At 37.2% G+C, this 22025-nt stretch overlaps 3 protein-coding genes across 3 annotated transcripts; 1 reads left to right on the top strand and 2 right to left on the bottom strand.

The window, feature by feature from the left end:
* Window positions 1–6752: 6752 nt before the first annotated feature.
* On the top strand, window positions 6753–11862 carry LOC129426177 (P2X purinoceptor 7). Its single transcript, XM_055182383.2, has 4 exons — window positions 6753–8260; window positions 11180–11249; window positions 11341–11495; window positions 11700–11862. The coding sequence occupies exons 1-4, from the start codon at window positions 8151–8153 to the stop codon at window positions 11860–11862; spliced, it is 498 nt and encodes a 165-aa protein (XP_055038358.2). The 5' UTR covers window positions 6753–8150.
* A 16-nt stretch (window positions 11863–11878) lies between these two features.
* On the bottom strand, window positions 11879–17005 carry LOC129426176 (uncharacterized). Its single transcript, XM_073863946.1, has 9 exons — window positions 14813–17005; window positions 14450–14687; window positions 13958–14234; window positions 13690–13867; window positions 13473–13549; window positions 12724–13391; window positions 12398–12569; window positions 12163–12311; window positions 11879–12019 (listed from the first exon to the last, which is right to left on the bottom strand). The coding sequence occupies exons 6-9, from the start codon at window positions 13040–13042 to the stop codon at window positions 11952–11954; spliced, it is 708 nt and encodes a 235-aa protein (XP_073720047.1). The 5' UTR covers window positions 13043–13391; window positions 13473–13549; window positions 13690–13867; window positions 13958–14234; window positions 14450–14687; window positions 14813–17005; the 3' UTR covers window positions 11879–11951.
* LOC141362028 (E3 SUMO-protein ligase ZBED1-like) lies at window positions 14530–20443 on the bottom strand. Its single transcript, XM_073863597.1, has 5 exons — window positions 20301–20443; window positions 19000–20211; window positions 18763–18920; window positions 14813–14945; window positions 14530–14687 (listed from the first exon to the last, which is right to left on the bottom strand). Exons 1-5 carry the CDS (start codon window positions 20365–20367, stop codon window positions 14530–14532), a joined length of 1728 nt encoding a protein of 575 aa, XP_073719698.1. The 5' UTR covers window positions 20368–20443.
* Window positions 20444–22025: the final 1582 nt, after the last annotated feature.

Genomic DNA, 22025 nt, shown 5'->3' with positions numbered 1-22025 from the left:
AATCATATTAATGTAACCGTAGACCAATTTCGGCGGGAACATCCCTTGGAATAGCGAATCAGCCATTATAACGGATACGTTCACAACTAAAAGAAAGACACAATTAATTGGCATAGTGCTTTTTGTCATACAACATTTTATGTGTGAATAAAATAATCTTACACGTTTTAAACATTGATAATTGACTTGATATTTCCTTACCTCGATGCACTTTCTCGATGATCACGCAGACAGTCGTTAAACTCTCCAGTCTCGTGTAATCTCGCGAGATTACCTCGCTACTTTTTTAGTCAGGATCAAACATTCCAAACCTACTTGTATGAATTAAAAGTCTTGATGTTATTTTATTAGTAATGGTATTATTAAAATGTATATTTAAAATGTTATATTTTACACACTGTGATGAAAATATAATCTGACATAATATAATTGAAAATAAAACAAAAATAATAGTTTATTTGCATGTGTCTATTACATTTTTAACTCTCCCAATCACTTTTGGTAAATTTTTAAATAGTATTTTTATCAGTTTCGTAAAATGAGTTTTTACAGCTTTTTACTGAATGATTCACAAATTACAATGTCATAAAACATTTATTTTATTGACCCTACTGTTTACCATTCATTGTTGTTTCAACGTTGTATCAGCGTTGAACAAACAACTGACCTTTTTTCAACCAAATTTCAACGTTGAAGGTCGGTCATATGACTGCTGGGATCATTCAATATCAAGCTTCGATATCAGATTAAATTGACCTTTTATAGTATATGCAATTATAGTGTAATTTTAAATGTGAACTACATGTAAACATGCTAGGATTTAAATGAATAAAAACACACATGCAAAATACATAGACCTACAACTTTTAAGATGTTAAAAATGAGTCGCATTGATTTACAATGAATAATAAATGAAGAGTTTGGTTCCAAAACGCAATAAACGCCATTTTTGAAAAAAATGAGTTACTGCCAAAATCAGTATTATATCAGGTCAGTAGTTAAAAGTAAATACTTAATTTTACGCAAAATCCAATACCCGCCGTGATATTCTGTCATCTTTTCTCCCTTTTTTCCCAAAATGCGACAAACGCCACAGCTCCTTTTTTACAGAATGCAATAAATCCATTTCTGATATTACAGCGGACCATTCACGCAATGTAAACAAACATGGCGGCGCGCTGAGTACACGGAGTCCTAGTTTTCCTCATCTACTTTGTACTTCGTGATCAACAAACAAAACAAAATAATACTTTAATAGCATTGCCAAACCTGTGATGGTTTTCTGTGACGGGAAAGAAACGTAAGCCATCAACAGCTAATAATTTCCGCGAGAGGCACTCAGGTGTTTGTTCTCCCGACAGCATCAAGCTTCTCATGCTAAAACATTGTGTTCTTAATATAACAAAGTAAGTGTTTTGGTTAATGCCATTAATGTTTATTTTTTAATCATTGTATACCACTAGTCAACTAAATAAATATAAAATGGTAAAGATGAATGCACATTTATACATTGATTTAATAGATTTATAGCATTTTGAAATAAAAAACTGTCATGGATTTATTGCATTTTGTGGAAAAAAGAATTAGTTTTTATAATAAATCTCTGAAAATCAAGTTATGGATTTGAATTTTTTATGTTTTTATAACCTAAAGATGCTATGTGAAAGTTTGTAACAGAAAATACTGGTTTTCATCTTGTCACTTTCTTGGTATAGAAAACACGTTTTTACCGAAATTTGTCAAAATGGATTTATTGCGTTTTGGAACCAAACTCTTCAAATATACTTTTTCAAACATTGTTTTGACATTAATTTAACATCAATTTGACATCTTATTTCCTGACATCAAATCAACATCAATTTAATAGATATAGGGATCACAAATAACATGTCAGATTGATACCTTTGTTGGGCCTCTTTACAACCTCAAGGAAATAATTACAAAATATAATAAAAATATGCATATTCATGCACGTCATACATGGTGGTCAAAATCTTGACTATTTCTTGATGTCAAATTGACGTCAAGGTGCCCGCTGGGATGTCACTCATCTCATTACAATATGTTAACTAGATAATTGGATACAACTTATTGTATAGTTTAATAAAATAATGTATTTTCATTTTACAAGTTAATTACGACCTAACTATAGGTATTTTTTAACTAACTGCTGACCAGCTTAGGGAATCTCTATGGCTATTTAATATTTTATAAGACATATTGCTGAATCAGTATGTTGTTTTTCTTGTTAATTGAGTCTTTTGGGGTAGCCTATCTTATGCCTAGAATTAGTCAAGGAGGTTGAGTCTCATAACTTCCTTAAAAGTTTGATAAATTGTGCATAATGACATGTGCACCAAATGCATATAGGGTGTCAGACTCATAGATTTGCATAATTTAAAGTTCAGGTTTTAAAGTTTGGGTCAACATGTGGCACAGCTTTAAAACTGAAATTTAAAATCCTATCAGAGGTACAAAATGTCATTGAAACACACCAGTGGCTTTGCTGTCATCAGGATTAAACATGTTACCCCTCGAACCCTCCCTCAGAGCCTCCTCACAAAACAAATCTCAATTTAACCCCTGTACATATACTATATATATTCTCATTATTTTTAACACATCTATAGTTATGTGCTGGCACAGAGTTAGACTCTTTTGACTCCACACAGAAACAGCAACGCGTGCGGCATAACATAAGGAGCATCCTGGATCTGTTTTTCGCTCTTCTTTATTCTTTTTTTATGTATTATAGAAGTATTGGATCGGGACTCTGTATCGGCAGATACTCAAAATCAAATGACTCGGACTCGGGGGCAAAAAAACCTGATCGGGACATCCCTACTACTAACCAACAGCACTACTTTGTATAATTTAATGTTTTGTTTAATTAAAATGTTAAGTTTGAGAACTGTTTTTTTGTCATAAATTTCTTTGGGGGGTCCGCAAAGAAGTGCACCATACACAAGAGGGCCGCATGATGAAAAAGTTTGAGAACCACTGTTTCAGAGTGAATCAATGTTTGCCATTTTCAATTACGATTTTAATCAGAGATATTTTATTTTACTGCTGGGATTTCTAGCCTTTCGATTTTCAGCATTATGTTTTATTTATATTGGGAAAATATGTCTTTTTTTTTTAAAGTAGATTTAGTAAGATTTATGTAAACTACATTTAGCACAGTTTCAGTTATCAATACATTCAAGTGATTAAATATTCTTTTGAGCAGATTACAAAAAGTATAAAGATTAGATTTTTAATCAGATTGGTCTTTTTATTCCAATTGAGGTGTTTACATGCAGCATTTTCATTCAGAACATGAACATTTAAACTGATAACAGTTGTCCATGTAAATCTGATCTCTAACAAAATGTCTTTACAAAAATGCAATTAACTTGAAATTTGGTATTTTTTAAGAAACCTTCCCATATTTAAGAAGGGATAAAAAAGAACAAATGGACCCAGTTCAGACTGCAGACAAAAGTGGCAAAAACGGGGCTGCGTACGACACTTCCCACGCAAAGGTTGTGATCTATTAAAAAAACTTGACGGCAGAATTCTGGATACAATTAATGGGATATGGCGACACAGATGGCGAGAAGGTGAACTGAAATCAGATTGAAGAAAGTAAATATGACAAACACGATTATAAGTATTGATAACACACACACTTTAAATGCACTATAATACGTTAAATCCACGTTATCATGACGATGCTTTTACTGAGTGATAACTGTTTCATATACATCTTGTAAAATTAAATCTTAAATCAAAAATAATTTTAAATATTTAATCAGCGCTGTCTCAAGGTCACATTGTCCACTATGGGAGCGCGAAATGGACCGACAGATGGATAGCATGAAATATTCATTAGATAACTGCAGAACACAGTGTAAATAACCAAAAATTATCCTTAATTAATGTGCATTTTTATCATCAAATGTCAAAGTGTGAAAATACAGCCATCAAGCTCCCGGACAATCGTTTCTCTTAATGTTACAGTTATAATAGTCTTAAATATGATGTGAAAACCTGCATGAAGAAACATGTTCGGTGTTACACTAAAATAAATATTTACTCACACGTGTACAAGTTAATGCTAGTCAAGGAAATTACTATTTATGTTTTTAAATTTAAATTATTCATTTTTATATAACTTCTGTTTGTAGAGCTGAGGAGAACGCTCGTGCTGCTGGAGAAAAGTCTGCATATATCAGACGCATGCACTGAAGAAGCAGAAAACTCATATCCATTTTATTTTAGTGATAACCTCTCATTTATGCTGTGATTTTAATAATAATAAAGCATTTTATTTATGGGCGCCTTTCTCAACACTCAAGGTCACCTTACAAAATCAACAATAAAACACACATTCCAATAAACAATAAGTAAAAAACAGTCAATAAAAATAACATATTAGTACTATTGATTATAAAAACAAGTAAAAATAGGGTGGGGTCATTACAGTCAGGGCAAAAAATAAAAAATTAAAGAGAGTAAGCCTGTTTGAAAATATGAGTTTTTAGGTGAGATTTAAAAGTGGCTATGGATGTGGAGTGTTGAATGTAATGGGGCAAAGAATTCCAAAGGTAGGGGGCTGAGCGACTGAAAGCTCTAGACCCCATAGTAACCAGACGAGCAGGTGGAAGAATGAGCTGGATAGAGGAAGAAGAGAACGGGTGGGTGTCTTAATATGTACAGTATGAGCTCGGTGAGATACTGAGGGGCAAGATTATTAATAGCTTTAAATGTAAGGAGAAGGATCTTGTAAATAATACGATATTTGAAGGGGAGCCAATGAAGTTGCTGCAGGACAGGTGTTATATGACTAATGGAGGGTGTTCTGGTAATAATGCGGGCAACAGAGTTTTGAACTAGTTGTAATTTATGAATGGATTTGTCAGGTAAACCATAAAGAAGAGAACTGCAATAATCTAAACGGGAGGTGACCAGAGTATGAACCAGAATTTCGGCACTGTTTAGGGAGAGAGATGGGCGTAGATGGAAAATGTTACGTAAATGGAAATATGCTGACCTTGTAATATTATTAACATGAGACTAGAATGACAAAGTGCTGTCTAGGATGACACCCAGACTCTTCACCTGAGGGGAGGGGGACACAGATGAATTTTCAATAGAGATTGAAAAGTCATTTATTTTAGAGAGAATGGATTTGGTGCCAATGAGGAGGAGTTCAGTTTTATCGTTATTAAGCTTTAGAAAATTTTGAGAGAACCAGGATCTGATTTCCTGAAGACAATTTGGTAGAGAGGTGGGAGGGAGAGATGCAGTGGGTTTAGTGGATATGTAGAGCTGGGTGTCGTCCGCATAGCAGTGGAACTGAATATTATATTTACGAAAAATATGACCAAGAGGGAGAAGGTAGATAATGAACAAAAGAGGTCCAAGTACAGAACCTTGGGGAACTCCAGAAGAGAGGGGGGAGGAGTGGGATCTGAATGATTAAAGTTGGACAAACTGAGTACGGCCAGAAAGATATGATTTAAACCAGTACAGGGGTGTATCAGAGAATCCAAGGGTGGTTAATCGGTCAATGAGGATAGTATGGGAAATGGTGTCAAAAGCCGCACTCAGGTCCAGCAGGATGAGGATTGTTAACAATCCAGAGTCCGCAGCCATGAGGAGGTCATTTGTTATTTTAACTAGGGCTGTTTCGGTAATATGAAGGGGATGGAAGCCTGATTGAAACTGTTCATAGAGACTATTTTGAGAAAGGTGGTCATGAATCTGAGAGGCAACTGTTTTTTCAAGAATTTTTGAAAGAAAGGGGAGGTTTGAAATTGGGCGTAAATTGTTGTAATTACTGGGATCCGCTCCTGGTTTCTTAAGAATGGGGGTTATAACAGCTGATTTAAGGGATGACGGAACAATACCAGTGATAAGGGAAGAATGAATAATTGCCGTTAAAAGAGGGGTCAGGGAGTGACTGCAGGCTTTAACCAGTATAGTTGGTAGAGGATCAAGTTGGCAGGTTGATAATTTTGATTTGTGTACAAGGTTAGCTATTTCAACGGAGGAGGGGAGGGTAAAGTTAGAAAAAGGATGACTGGAAAAAAATTGAAAATCAGAGGATGATTTAAGGGTGGAAACTGGGGTGCTAACTGTTGATGAATATGGTAAATTTTAGTATTAAAAAATGTCATAATAGAATTACAGCAGTCAGTAGAATAAAAATGAGGTGGAAGAAAATCAGGTGGACGTAGTGTTTTATGTACCAATGAAAAAAGTGCTTGAGAATTGCCAGAGCCTGATCTGATTAAATCTGAATAATAATTGGATTTTGCAGTGGAAATAGAATCTTTATAAAAAAGAAAATGAGTATAAAACATTTGTTTATGAATGTTTTTTTTTTGTTTTGTTTTTTTTTGTTTATGAATGGTAAGACCAGTTTTTCTATAGAGGCGTTCCAGTTGGCGACCTCTGGCTTTCAATTGGTGAAGTTCAGAAGTAAACCAGGGTGCAGATTGAGAAAAGGAAACAGTCCGTGTTTTTACTGGAGCCAGGATATTGAGGAGATGATGTAGACCGGAATCGTAATGACTAAGCAATTCGTCCAGAGTGGATGTGAAGTCGATATTGGGAAGATTGGCAATACCAGAGTCTAGAGCTACTAGGTCAATAGACTTAATGTTACGGAAAATAATTGTACGAGACATATTCATTTTAAATAGTGTCACTTTAACATTAAATTAAATAAGTTTATGATCAAAAATGGGAAAATCAAATGCAGTACAGTTAGAAAGAGTAACACCAGAGCAACAGAGTAAATCCAGAGTATGGCCTTTTGAATGGGTGGGAAAATTAATAAACTGCTGCAAATCAAAAGTATCAAGGCATGATATAAAATCTTTTGTGAGATAGTTATTGTTATTTTGAATATGGATATTAAAATCACCAAGTAGAATCACCGTGGGGGAAAGGGATGAAATAAATGTGAGAAATTCAGAAAATTCATTAATGAATTCTGAATTGGGCTTAGGTGGACGATACACGGTGGCTACAATGATAGAGTTTGGACCATTTAGTTTAATGGCAAGAGACTCAAATGAATGATAAAGTGGCACAGAGACAGGCGAGACTTTCAAACTCTCGCGATAAATTATTGTGAGACCTCCCCCACGACCTGTAACGCGGGGTTGACAGCTGTAAACAAACCCAGGGGGAGTTGCTTCATTCAACTGGGAAAAGTAATTTGGTTGCTGCCAAGTTTCTATCAGACTAAAAAAGTCATACTTGCGATCATTGATGAGTTCCTGGATAAAATGTCCTTTGCCCGAAAGTGAGCGGATGTTGTATAATCCAAAATGGAGATTGTTGAAATTGTTTTTGTGGGAGACGGAGCTAACATTAGCTGACCTGGATAGACTGGCCAGCACACTATGATCCACCCTCCTGCTGGATGATCTCGGTTCACAGCGAGATGATGACCAGAAGGAGTTTATTGAAGTGGAGTCATCAATGTTAAAACTCCGTCGGGACCCACGGTGAAGATATCTCCGGCGAGGTATGCGAGAATACTCTGGGCCAATATGCAGCGTTGATTGTTGAAACGCCGGAGCCGTCGGATTAAAGCGGAGTCTGAGAAGCTCGGCAGCCGAGTAGTTGGAGCAGGGCCGACGAGGAACTTGTCAGAAGCAGCAGCACAGCAATCCATATGAGTGTCCCCGACTTGCCGATCCACATTCTTGCTCACACAGCAGGGCCAGAAAAAGGGCTACAAGTAAGTAAGCAGCTACAAACAGAGCTTGCCTTTGACTGATAGTATAACTGCGAATATAGCGTAACGTCAATATCAGTATATCAGCAGGATAATATACAATAATTAAAGGGCACATGACACAGTTGATTTTTCATGTATTATACTGTTGTCTGAGGTGTACTTCCGACGGTCGCGTGGTTTTTACATCCCAAAACATCAAAAGCATTAAGTAATCGGCTATTTTGTAGCATGGCACAGAGGCTGTCTGGAGAAACGACTCGTTTTGATGGGCGGGCCGCATTGAAACTTGGAAGTAAACACCCACTGCTATGATTGGCTATTGAGAAGGAGATTGACAGGGCAAGGTGTAGGGTGGGGGTGTGGTCTTGACCAACGTGCGGCCGCTGCACCATGCAGTTGAAGTATTGCAATGGCTCGTGCAGTCGTTAATGCTTTCCAGTTTGACCCAGAATCTGATCCAGAGGGGGAAGCACCTGAAGAGAGTGCAACTCAGCGACTACAACAGCACTTCTCAGATTGGTTAGTATAAAATAAAGTGTCTACATACAGTACATTAGTTTGTTTGTTTATATGCTGTTACAATTATTATCACGTAGCTAATGCTCCCCTACACTTCTCATATTGCTGTAATTTGCTAGCGTTCTAAAGCTGTATTAGCATCTATATCAGTCATATTAGTAATATTTGTATTTATGAGAAGACTACTTTGGCTAATTTTTTAATTGTGTCTGGATATGATACTTTAGTTGGGTTGTTTATGTATGCTGTTACAGTCTGCATTGTTGGATCATGTGCCTGTAATTCGAAAGCTGAATTACTGTATATCAGTAATATTTGTATTTTAGAGAAGACTGCACTGTGGCTCATTTTGTGATTATGCCATGTGCTGTGTATTGCAGTGGTGTTGCACATGGCCCGTGCTTGTCGTGGAGATGTTTCATGTATGTGTGTGTGTGTATATGTGTGTATATATATATATGTATGTATATGTGTATGTGTATGTATATGTGTATATATATATATATGTATATGTGTATATGTGTGTGTGTGTGTGTGAATATATATATGTATGTATATACACGTATATACATGTATATACACACACACACACACACACACACACACACACACACACACACACACACACACACACACACACACACACACATACATACATACACACACATACATACACACACACACACACACACACACACACACATACATACATACACATACAGTTGTGTTCAAAATTATTCAACCCCAACTGAAATTGATTGTTTTGGCCGGTTTGACATTGATTTTGATCATTCAGTCATCCTGCTTACAATTACATCAAAGAGGCATGTGTAGGTCAGACAAATATAACATAACATTTATAATGAAATAACCACAAATGTCTTTTCTGTGCTCACATCATTTTCAGTTTTATTCAACCCCCAAGTGACATTCAATCTTAGTACTTAGTACAACATCCTTTTACAGTTAAAAAAGCTTTTAAACGTGAAGCATAGCTTGACACAAGTGTCTTGCAGCGATCTACGGGTATCTTCGCCCATTCATCATGGGCAAAAGCCTCCAGTTCAGTCACATTCTTAGGCTTGCGCACTGCAACTGCTTTCTTTAAGTCCCACCAGAGGTTCTCAATCGGATTTAAGTCTGGTGACTGCGATGGCCACTTCAAAATGTTCCAGCCTTTTTTCTGCAACCATGCTCTAGTGGATTTGGAGGTATGCTTGGGATCATTGTCCTGTTGAAAGGTCCAACGTCTCCCAAGCCTCAGGTTTGTGACGGACTGCAACACATTGTCATCCAATATCCCCTGGTACTGAAGAGAATTCATGGTACCTTGCACACGCTGAAGTTTCCCTGTACCTGCAGAAGCAAAACAGCCCCAAAGCATGATTGACCCCCCACCATGCTTCACAGTAGGCAAGGTGTTCTTTTCTTCATAGGCCTTGTTTTTCCTCCTCCAAACATAGCGTTGATCCATGGGCCCAAACAGTTCTAATTTTCCACAGAACACTATCCCAAAACTTCTGTGGTTTGTCCACATGACTTTTGGCATACTGCAGTCGACTCTTCTTATTCTTTGGAGACAGCAAGGGGGTGCGCCTGGGAGTTCTGGCATGGAGGCCTTCAGTACGCAGGGTGCGCCGTATTGTCTGAGCAGAAACTTCAGTACCCACATCTGACAAATCTTTTCTCAGTTCCTCAGCAGTCACACGGGGACTTTTTTCCACTCTACGCTTCAGATAGCGCACAGCAGTCGCAGTTAGCATCTTTTTTCTGCCACGACCAGGAAGCGTTTCAACAGTGCCCTTTGCCTTGAATTTGCGAATGATGCTTCCTATGGTGTCTCTTGGTATGTTTAACATCTTTGCAATCTTCTTATAGCCATTGCCCTTCCTGTGAAGATTAATCACCTCTTCTCTTGTCTTCCTGGACCATTCTTTTGACTTCACCATGTTTGTAACCACACCAGTAAATGCTTAGAAGGAGTTGAGTATCACAGTCATTTTAAAGCTGCCTAATTGGTGCTTATTGGGCTTTATTGCTGTTCCCTGACATCCATAGGTGTTTTCAATACCTGATTAAAAACACTTCAATGAACCTCTGTTCTTCAGAGTGGTAGTTCTTTAAGGGGTTGAATAGTTGTGTCAATGAAGAATTCACAAAAGAAACATTTACTACTATATTACAAAACCAATTGATGTCATTTTAGTTGCATATGGTTCTTTAAGAAGTCATTGTAGGATTTCATTCTGAATACAATTACAAATGTACACTAAATTCCCTAAAACCCTTAACAGCATTGGGGGTTGAATAATTTTGAACACAACTGTACATACACACACACATACATACACACACATCCACATACATACACACATACATACATATACATACACACATATACACATACACACATATACACATACACACATATACACATACACACATATACACATACATACATATACACATACATACATATACACACACATACATACACATACATACACATACATACATATACATACATATACATATATACATATACATATATACACATATACATACACATACACATATACATACATATATATATATACATACATATACATACACATACATACACATATATATACATACACATATTTACATATATATACACACACACACACACACACACATATTTACATATATACACACACACACACACACACATATATGAAACATTTCCATGATAAGCATGGGTTGTGTGTAACATTACTGCAATATACAGTACATGGTATAATTACAAATATATATATATATATATATATATATATATATATATATATATATATATATATATATATATATATATATATATGGGAAACAATGAAATAATGCCCATTATTACATTTTTTATTACATTACCTCTTTGTATAGGTGCCGTTGTGGAAAATGTGTTACCATGCCCACAGAAGCTGAGAATATTTGCTGCTTGGAGACACCTCGGGTAGCATTGTCACAACAACATTGTAAATGACTTTGTGTATTTGCCTGACAACTAATTGTGTTTAAAAATGACACATAACATTTATAATTAGGTTACTAGAAGACTACGGGAGGTCGGAGAACACCTTGCATGTATGGTTGACCATCCTGGATTTGAGCCTGTATGCTTGAATGTCTACTCTCTGCAGAATGCAGGCCAAATATGCAGAGCTGACTATGGCACTCTACAATTAAGAGGAATACACCAGTAAGTTGTGCTTTGCTAAAAATAAAAATAAAGTGTTGTCTTGAGTCAACAAATTGTGTGAGATTTATTTACATCAGAGGAAAATGAATTCTATTTACAAAACATGCATGGAAGATGATCCATAGGAGCATAGGAATATGTACATAACACACAGCAAAATAAAAAAGATCTATGCCAAACTAAATAACAGGATCAACTGTTCAGTCGTTATAGGTATCTGGCCTATCGTTCCTTTGTGAGCGGGTGCTGGGGCTTCCTGGGATGCAGCATCCGGGTCGTTATTCCAGCTTGTGTGGTCCTGCGCATCCGGTCAGAGTTTACTGATGAGGAAGGCCACTATTTAGGGTTTAAAATGCCCCCTGTTTGAAACTTTACACAAAGCTGGCAATGACCTCCTCCTTGTCCGGCTTCTCATACTGCGCCGATAGGTTCTCTGGGACAGGGATGGTCAACATCTCAGCAGTATGGTACAGGGTTGACAAAGACTTCCTCAAAAATGAGGTTCATCAGGTCAGCAACGTAACCTGTATCATAAAAAAAGCACAAAGATATTTCTGTTTTTAATTGATTGGCTTTTTTTACTGTGTTTGTGTATTTAATTGTATTTTCATGAAGAGAAATAAATGTTATAATTCAAAAATGTGTGTTGTTTGAATTGAACCCTTACCAAAGGTCGGCTCTGTTTTATGTGGTTTAGCACTGCACTCTCCCTTCCTAGCTTTTGGAAAAGAGATTTTGAAGAGCGGTTCACCTTTTTGTGATTTGGCCTGTGGTCGGTCTCCATTTTCATTGTAATGCATAGCAGACAGGTACAGTCTGAAAGTACAACACAAAACTTGTTAATAACAACAGATATTTTAGACAACAATTATCAGAATTATTGAGTCAACTAACTATTTCACCTGCACAGCATTCCAATAAAGGGAAAGACAACATTCTTCGGGGCAAAGCGAAGGATGATGGCATGGAAAGACTCCAGTGATGAAGTTTGGTAGTGAGGGCTCAGTTTTGCAACATCCTTCATCGTTCTTTTGTTGGTCATCAACTTCTCCAACTTGTAGAAAGCTGGAGTTGCTGCAGATAATAAGACAACATATTAAGAAAGAATACAGTACATAATATTAAAACAATGATCTCTGGTTAATTTCTTAAAGTTATTTAATAATTACAGTGTTTGTATTTGTTGGCTTACTGTTTTTACATTTAAACTGTTATATTGATGAAATACCTGCTTGCAACCATTTACTCTTGTCAGTCGTCTTGCTGATCACATGCTCGCACATGGGGTAAAGAGGATCCTGGTGTGTATGGATATCTCGAACATGGTTCAGGATCGCGTTCCACTTTGCGATTCTATCTGGTCCGGAGGTAGAGGTAGCTGCTGTCCAGTATATGTGGTTGTTGATGCTTTTCATCCACTTCTTGACTTTCTCACAGTCTTTCTGTTTACTGAGTGCTTCCAGTTTCTTTGAAATTCCTACAACGAAAACAATATATTGCACGTAGTGAAGATACCCATAAACTGACAAATTACTCCAGTGTAGCATTTCAAAATCACTTTCAAAGCATTTCTTTACATTTACTTATGCTGTCAACATTTTCACAACAAGTACAAGTCTTTTTACCAAATCGGAGCTTTAAGCAAGCTGTAAAAAAAACTAACATGATGTCCTTCTCATCAAAACAATATCACTAACAAGAAAACAAAGGAAAAGCCTTTAGCAAAAATGATAGTTTTTGTATGTTATAATGCAATATAAATGAGGAACTTCTGTATTTGTGGATGACGATCAGTGATGATACAATCAAGTTTGACGTCACGTGACTCCAGTAATGCTAGACTCCTTGTCAGGCCCTCTTTCTCCATATGGTAGCTACCACCAACCTCGTTGCTCTCTTAACACAGAAAACAATATATTTAGAAAAAAGCTAATTCCAATCAATAAACCCATTGCAAAATAATTGTGGGTGAATTACCTGAACCAACTGAATGTCCACAATGGTGTTACTCCGGAGATCCATCATTGTATAACTACCATACTTTGCAGAGTGGCCTGTTTTTGTTCAAATAGGGACATTATTAATCACTATTTAATGCTTATTATGTCTGGAATGTCATTTAGGTCACTCCCTTTAACTACAAACAATATCTAACCCATGTATAAAATACACTTATTCAAGAAAGTATCAAAACCTGGTGAGTCAGCTCTCATATCACCACCAAGGATGACTTTTTCCTCCTGACTCAGCTGCTGCAGATTCACATCCTGTGTGACTTTCCAATGGTGAATAACTGCCGGTTCAATGAAAGATCTTACATGGCGGCGAAATGTTTCGTACTGAAACAACTGCAGCTTCATGGCGTTGAAGACCTGTTAGGTTGGGAGGATAAATAAAACATGTAATGTAATCAAAATTCAAGTAATTCACTGGGAAAGTAACTACAGTTGCACATCATTTACCTTTTCAATTGTGATAAAAGATGCTCCACTCAGGTACACAGCGGCAGAAAGATGCAGATTTCCAGCTGGCGTGCTCCCAAGGACAGGCTGGCTATTCCAGCTTCTTGTAAATGTGCAATGGGGGCACCACTGCTTCACAGACAGGAATGTCCCCAGCCTCTGGGTCTTTACATCACATGCCCGTGTGCAGACTGGACATGTATTAAACAAGTCCATGAGGCAGTTCTCGTACACCATGTATATTTTGCTGTTGTGGGTGGAAGTGGGTGAAGGTTCTCTGTAAAAAAAAAAAAACATTTTAAGTTAAACAGATTGACCTTTCATCTGGACTGTACTTTAAACCATCACCCTGTTTGCAGCTGGTTTAATTATCTTTATGCACATAAACAGTACGAAAAGTATTGATGAAAACAAACTTACTGAGACTATGTATTTATGTCAGAATGATAAAACAAAAATTATAAAAGTAATCACGAGCACTCAGTAACTTACGACTTTAGCGTAGAGTCTAATGATGTTGTGATATAGTGGGCAGTATCATAACTGGTGTCCTGTCCCTGTGAAACTTCCACTTAGGAGCTGTCCTTCAGTGGATTGTCCTCAAGCTCTTCATCAAGGTCTAGACGAGGTCTTTTGAGTGGTCTCTTTATAGGTGTTGATGACAGGCACAAAGGGTCTGCATTTGAAGACCCCACACCAAAATCTCTGCAGGAGACACTTGCCTGGATACCTACGACAAAAAATTAACAAGGAAAGTCCAATGAAACAACACATAATGAAAGCATTGACAAATGCAAGAATTCTTACTGAGTATATGAAAAGTAAATGTACTGACGGTGGCAAGTAAATACACACCTTCACTTCTAAAGTGGGGCTGCAGAGTCTTCAAAGACAGCTGTGTGCCAACAGTTAGTGTTTCCAGGTGGTCTGTTTGGCAGGCAACATCCCTTGAGAAAGGCAGGTTAATGGAAGCTGTTGATGTGCTGGCCTGTGTACAGACAACGAGGTAAACTTATAACTTTGTATATTGTAGAGGCAATTTAAAACCTCAGTAATTTAAAAAAATGCCATGGCCAGATAACACCAACAGCAGAACAGTTATCCAAATAACAAATAAGTAAACAACACACAGTGTGGATTAACACCAATGCTTTTAGCAGAAGAGATTAATTGTTGGCGACAATAACGTCATTTTTAGCTCGTCGAAATTCTACTGCCGCAGTTGCTAGCTGGCTTTTCGAAGTTTGGTAATGTCCGCTAGCATACGTAATTTACAGGCTAAATATAGCCAGTTATCTGTGTGTATAATGTAACAAAAACACCACTCATTTCGACCCAGGTTGTTGGCAACGTAGATGCAGATATAGCTAGGAAACTCCAAAAGCATTTGTAATAGTTAACTACATAGCAGGCCAGACTAACATTACCTAACGTCGTCAGCGTGACGTTGATAACTTGTAAAGTCTAACACCCCGTTCAAGTTGTGTTTCTCCAAGACCGGACTCTAGTATTGCAACCCTGATTTACGCACATACTTGATGCTATCAATCTTTACATTAGCGCCAGTAACCGGCTGCTAGCTGCAGAACTAGCTAATGTTACAGCCATGCATAACGTTGCGGAGTAAAAACATGACTTACCTCTCCGAAGTTCATAGCTGGGCCACAAAGAGTTGGTACTGCATCAGGCTTTAACCTCAGACGATGAGCAAGGCCAGCTTTGTATTGTCCCAAGTTGATAAAACAGTCGTCGGTGAAATGTTTTTCACACGAGGACAACTTTAGGAATTTTTCGCGTCGTATTTACAGGCAAAATAAAATTAACCCACTGACTCCGCAAATCCTCAATAAATGGAACAGAAAAAAGATGTTTGTGTTCTGGTGAACATCCAAATACTGAGCAAATGTTATGCTTTCCTCATTTGCTAGTCATGATGTCTCTCGACGAAAACAACGGCGCTCCGCGTACTCAATAACTGACTAGAAATTCTAGTGGGCGGGCCCATATGCTCCAGGCGGGCAAACCAGAGGAAGGCGGGGGAACCTCGCTCGTTGTGAGGACATAACGAGGCACATTCCTAAACGGCTTGTTAGGATTTGACCGGGAGGATAGGAGGCAAAAGTGACACAGAAACTGCTTGGATTCAGGTGAAGGGTGATTTATTAATGACACACGGTGTAAAAATAGAAAAATACTCAAAAAGAAAATAAACTGTACAAAATATACACTATATACAAAGTATTTACATGCTAGTTCAGCTAAATCAACTGATCTGAACTGCATCAACAAGAAGTCCACAATAAACTTTGTTCACAGCAACAACACAAACTCCTACAACAACCCACACTGACTGATGTTGGACTTTAAGGCGTCCAAAGCGTGTTCATCAATGGAGAAAGATACAAATATCTAAATTGAATATTTATTGATCAGATATGAAAAAGTTTTACAGCGCGCCGGGTTGTTTCAAGGCCACAATCGGCAAGCAACAACCCCCAGCATTTGGGAAAACAACTATTTATAAAGTATGTGACGTCGATCTTCTTCTTAGAATCTCCACCCACAAAGGCTGCTTTTCCTCGTGAATCTGACTCCCTCACCACACCCTATTTCAGCCTATAGGCAAAGATAAACACACAGACAAAGGAAAAAACAACTGCTCTCCCCCAACTTTGAGAGTCCTGCAGTTTGTTACTTCTCCCCCCAGTACTTTTCCACTTTACATATGATTGACTTCACATAGCATTTTATAATGCTTTCTTAAAAACAAATCATTAATAAAACATTCATTTATTCATAAAAAAAACAAACTGTAAGATAAAAGTGATTATTATGTAGAACACATTTCAATATCATGACATAATTTCATTATTCGTAAAATTGGTTATATGAATAAGGCACACATTAACTTCTTTAGATAGATAAACACATATTAAATCTTTTACTGCAATACTACTTCTAAGCAAACACTTTTATCATCATTAAAAAACATCTGTTCAGTATGTTTTCCCTTAGGCCCCTTTTATCTTGAATGATTATCAGATGCACATTCCTCTCTAATCCCCCCTTGCAGCCTCTACACACACACCCAAGCTGTTGGCTTTCCACTCTCAAACTCAAACACCTCATTTTTACGTAATAACTCAATGCATATATGAAACACACAGTGTTTGTAGAATAAAATGATTATTTAAAGAAATATAAAATGGAACAAAATCAATTTCTACAGTCCTTATTTGGACATCTTTGTAACTTTAACACTTTTAGCAATGATCATGAAATGTAGGCAGTAAATATGTAAAACATAATTATTCAACAACACAACAATACTCCATTGTTCATGAATTGGTTAAATGCATTCATTAGTTAAACATACTAATTTTCACTTTCTGTAAATATAACATAGTTATAAAGCAAACAACTTGTTTATTGAAACCATCTGTTCTGTGTGTTTTCCCTTCAGGGCTTTTTACAGCCCCCCGGCACGCACGCACACGCGCACACGCACGCACGCACGCACGCAACTTTCTTGTGGTCAGCACAGAAATCATTGTTGTAACAATACACATTAATTAAGATTATAAACAGCACGATTAATAAAACAAAATCAAATCCCACACTGACTGTGTGGGAGCCATTTTATATTCTTAGCTCCGCCCCTGGACCAAACCATTTTGAAATTGGTGGGGGTTTCTCTTCTAACTATAAAAACATACATGGGCAACAAAATATACATTAATGAAAATAAATAAGTAAGTACAAACACAACATTCCACACACACATCAAACAACCATTAAGACTTTAAACAGAAAAACAGAACACTTTTATACAGGCATGAACTGGTGACCCATATGATGTCACAGTCCAAAATGGCTGCCCAGCATGGTAAGTGTATAAAAGTCCCAGGTTGTATATTGCACAGGTTTGGTTCTGGAAAATGGAAACTGGTGAGTGTTTGTAATCTTTGTATGCGTGTTTATTGCTAGTGATGGCCAAATGAAGCGTTTCGAAGCATTATTGCTTTCTGATACAATTGTGTCGAAAATGGTTCATTACTCGAAGCTTCATTCAGATAGAAACTGCAGCACCATCTCCTGGTGAAGTAAATGTAATGCAACTAATAGACTTATATCTCAACGCCCAGTTTATTACGTGTTTACTGAGGCGGTCAGAGTTGACACAGTAGTTTGAAACTCATTATGTATGTGAATTTGACAGATATTGATGAATTTCATGTGTTCAACTCCTTGATAATAAAACATTTAGCATGATATGTGTGTGTGTGTAATTATTTCTGTACACAATGAAAGAAAATCATAGACCACTACAATGTGTGAAAACTTTTTCTTGTTTAGCTTTGGGAAGCAGCAGTAATACCTTGTTTACTGGTGGGACAGATAATTTTGTATGTTAAAAATTATGTGCTTGGGTAACTGGATGTAGTTGTATAATATAGCAGAGTTTTTAACCCTAACCCTAACCTTTTTTTGAATTTTCTGTTTTTGAAACCTGTTTAAATGTAACAATGTTTATGTTTTCTAATTAATAATAATCATAAATAAAATGTGGCAGAGGGTGTGCTTTGGGTACATGAAGAGGGCTTAGACAATGATGAGGAATGTATTCATTAAATATTATGGTTTTTATTCAAAAATATTATTTTCTCCACAGTCTTTGGTGACAGACGATTTCTTTTTTTTGAAACTATTTCACCAGCTTTAGAGAATATTCTCTCGCATGGCACAGATGATGCAGGGGTACACAAAAACAGTTTAGAAAGCTGGTATAATTGAGGATATATTGCTTTGTGGGTGGACCAATAAGCAAGAGGGTCAGCAGAACGCTGCAGTGGGGGATCGGTCATGTAGCGCTGGACCTCTATGGTTGCATCTGATGTTGCACTTTTGTTCCTCCTTGCATTACTTTCATCGTTGTCCAGCAGTTCCCAAAGGTTCAACTGATCTGCAAGAGAAATTAAAAACAAAATCAACATGTTACAAGTTATGCATTTTTTAGTTACATTTTTGGATATTTACTTTACCTTGACCTGTACTTTCAAGATTCTGTGCTGTATCTGGCTGTGCTGAGTGGCTAGAGGTTTGATGAGCAGTGTCTCTGATTAATGCTGTGCATTCAGATGTTAGTCGTCCAATTGCCGTCTGGGCCTGTATATAATTATGAAAACCAAATGTTTTAAATCTTGGATCTAGCAGTGTAGCTAGTGTCAAAACACTTGTTGATTCAAGGGCTGAAAATTTATCTGCTAATCTTCTTGACAGATTCTGTCCCAGCTGCATTGCAGTGTCATTGGAAATGGTTTTGAGCGTTTCATTTATTGTGTATCGCAACATTTTCATAATGGGAATGACCTTAGAGCCAGATACTCTCTTCTCCTCAGAAAGTTCAACGGTGGCCACCTGGAATGGGGCTAGCACTTTCATGCACTCAGATATTGCAAAATATTCTTCTGATGTCAGAGGAGCCACATCAGTTCTCAGTGTAGCCAGTGCTGCACCCACTGGTTCTCTCTCTTCATATATACGCTGAAGCATTAAATAGGTACTGTTCCAGCGTGTATCAACCTCCAGAATCAGCTTCTTCACTGGACGTGCCATTTGTTCCTGTTTCTCTCTGAGCCGCTCTTTTGCTGTGGTACTGGTCTTAAAGTAAGTCACCATCCTTCGTGCTCTTGTTCTAATATCTTCCAGACCAGGAGTTGCATCAAGGGATTTCTTGACTACCAAATTCAAGGCATGTGCGATGCATATAACATGCCTAATCTTTAAGTTGTTGGCAGTGGCTATCATATTTGAAGCAGCATCAGTGACCAGGGATTTTATTTTGCTCTGTATACCCCATTCTTCAAAGAGCAACCTCTTGGCCTCTGCAAGGTTCTCCGCAGTGTGAGCTTTTGGAAATGACCGTACCCCCAGAAGTACTGTGGCAAGGTTATCCTTGTCATCTACATAATGGCATGTAACGGCCAGATACGCATCCATATTAATAGAGGTCCACATATCTGCAGTTAGGCTCACACCCTCTGTCTTCTGTAGCTCAGCCATGGCCTTCTGCTTCTGCTCCTCATATTTGTGGTCCACCATGACCTTCAGAGCCTGCCTGGATGGTAGTGCATAAGTGGGGTCAAGCTTAGCCACAAATGCTTTAAAGCCACTGTCATCCACAATAGAGAAAGGCTGTGAATCCTCCACAATCATGTCCACTAGAGCCTCATCAAGCTGTTGCTTGCGATTCACTGGACAGAAAATATGCAAATACATGTTAAACTTTAAGTAAAGTTTATTCATACTGTAACAGTAGAAAACTATTCCATAAATGACCTACCTTGAGAGCTGGAGTTTTCCATTGACCCTCCAGACTGCTCATGCTTAGCCCTATAATGCCTCAGCATGGAAGACGTATTATTATTATACGCCAATTGCTGATCACACACCAAGCACTGAACCTGTAACAACAATGTTGATCTGTGTGAGAATCATTGCAATTACATAAAGGCAAGGCAATTTTATTTGTATCACATTTCATACACATAGGCTATTTTTACATTAATGCATTCATCTTTTAAAACGCGTTACTTTTACTACGTTTACGCATTTCATTTACGCTACACCACCGTTTTCGACCCTCATAAACTGATTTGTTGGCAAACGCTGCAGACACTGTTTTAGTTTGAGAACTCAGATGTTGCGCTGCAGTGTAAATGAACGTAGACCGATTCTTATAAACGAACAACTGATGTTAACGTGACAGTGCATCGTTTTCAAAGTAAAAATTATTTTTATTCAGGTAAATGGAGGTTTGCAACGGAGGTTTTGCCAAAAATAGTAAACATCTACCAACCAGATATTAATTTATGTTTTGTTAAATTTAGTTAGCTTATTACGAAAGAGAGACTGTAATTATAAACGCCGACTAGGGAGTTGTAAAGGCCAATATGAAGGGAGAATTGTAATGGGTGAGACATTATTTTAAGTTTAATTTAAGTTTTGTTTGCTACTTTAAAATAAAATTCGTTTCATATAATTTGTCTCTTAATTTTAATCGATGTTTTGTTGATAAGTTTTGTGAATATCAATTAATAAAACAATAAAATCAACGTCATATTAATATTTAATGCCCGTTTGCGCTTTTTGCTTTTTCTGTGTTGCTAGCGAAGGACCTGCTTCATTTTAATTTTTTTTGATCAATTGCAAAGTTCAAAGTGCTTCACGGAAATTAGAAATCAATCTAAGAGAAAAAGCATTTAAAAATCACAAATCATACAAATTGATTGAGACTTTGAAATAACAATGTAAAGAAAATATTTGTGTTTTGATAACATTAGTTTATTAATTATTTTTTGTTTTACAAAAAAATCACACAAAAATAAAACTATGCAGAAATGCCAAAGAAATAACCTTAATCGGGGAAATAAGTTGAAAGTGTTCCCAAACTTGAGAACGACTCCTCTTTCTCGCTGGCTCCATCACAACAATGAAATAATCTCAATACAATCTCCTCAACAACAACGACAATCCAAACTCCGACTACTATAACCCACGGTATCGCCATGGTTTGGCTTCACTTTTATAAGAAATACAGCCGCCACGTTTCAAACCGGTCAACCCCGGATCGGGCTGTCAAAGCAGTCAGGTGGTTCGCTACAGGAGTGAACCAGTGTATTTGCTTCAGACGTCATTTTCACGTGACTAGTGACGTAATGATACAAGCTCCGAAGCACTGGTTCATTGTAAAGACATTTCGAGTTTGAAGCAAGCTTCGGAGCTTCGGTGTCAGACGTAACATCACTATTTATTGCCCAATAAATAATAGTAGATAAATAATATGTGTGTGGTTATTTCAATGTTTTATGGCAGATGAAATGTAGTTTTGTTTGGGAAGTAACAAACAGTGATAAACAACATAAAACATTAAACACAGATGCACAATACACTACACAGATCCGTGTATACATTAAATGCTGGCATTCGAATCGTGCTTGGTGTTAATGGTGGCTGTGTAATAATAAAAGCTGTGTATGAGGCTAGTCACAGTGCCTCAACCTCATAC

Source organism: Misgurnus anguillicaudatus, chromosome 25 (assembly GCF_027580225.2).
Source record: "Misgurnus anguillicaudatus chromosome 25, ASM2758022v2, whole genome shotgun sequence".
NCBI classification, from domain to species: Eukaryota; Metazoa; Chordata; class Actinopteri; order Cypriniformes; family Cobitidae; genus Misgurnus; species Misgurnus anguillicaudatus.
This window is presented reverse-complemented; position numbering and strand designations above follow the sequence as displayed.

What these genes read in the sequence shown, in the direction of transcription:
- LOC129426177 (XM_055182383.2), top strand. Translation starts at nt 8,151, where the DNA reads ATGGCTCGTGCAGTCGTTAATGCTTTCCAGTTTGACCCAGAATCTGAT. An exon ending in CAACAGCACTTCTCAGATTG is followed by an intron (nt 8,261 to 11,179) that starts GTTAGTATAAAA and finishes CTCTTTGTATAG; the next exon opens with GTGCCGTTGTGGAAAATGTG. An exon ending in CAATTAAGAGGAATACACCA is followed by an intron (nt 11,496 to 11,699) that starts GTAAGTTGTGCT and finishes TCAACTGTTCAG; the next exon opens with TCGTTATAGGTATCTGGCCT.
- LOC129426176 (XM_073863946.1), bottom strand. Translation starts at nt 13,042, where the DNA reads ATGCTACACTGGAGTAATTTGTCAGTTTATGGGTATCTTCACTACGTG. An exon ending in GAGTAAATGGTTGCAAGCAG is followed by an intron (nt 12,570 to 12,723) that starts GTATTTCATCAA and finishes TATTATCTGCAG; the next exon opens with CAACTCCAGCTTTCTACAAG. An exon ending in TAAAACAGAGCCGACCTTTG is followed by an intron (nt 12,020 to 12,162) that starts GTAAGGGTTCAA and finishes TTTATGATACAG; the next exon opens with GTTACGTTGCTGACCTGATG.
- LOC141362028 (XM_073863597.1), bottom strand. Translation starts at nt 20,367, where the DNA reads ATGCTGAGGCATTATAGGGCTAAGCATGAGCAGTCTGGAGGGTCAATG. An exon ending in CTTATTGGTCCACCCACAAA is followed by an intron (nt 14,946 to 18,762) that starts GCAATATATCCT and finishes GTCTGTACACAG; the next exon opens with GCCAGCACATCAACAGCTTC. An exon ending in GCCCCACTTTAGAAGTGAAG is followed by an intron (nt 14,688 to 14,812) that starts GTGTGTATTTAC and finishes TTTTTGTCGTAG; the next exon opens with GTATCCAGGCAAGTGTCTCC.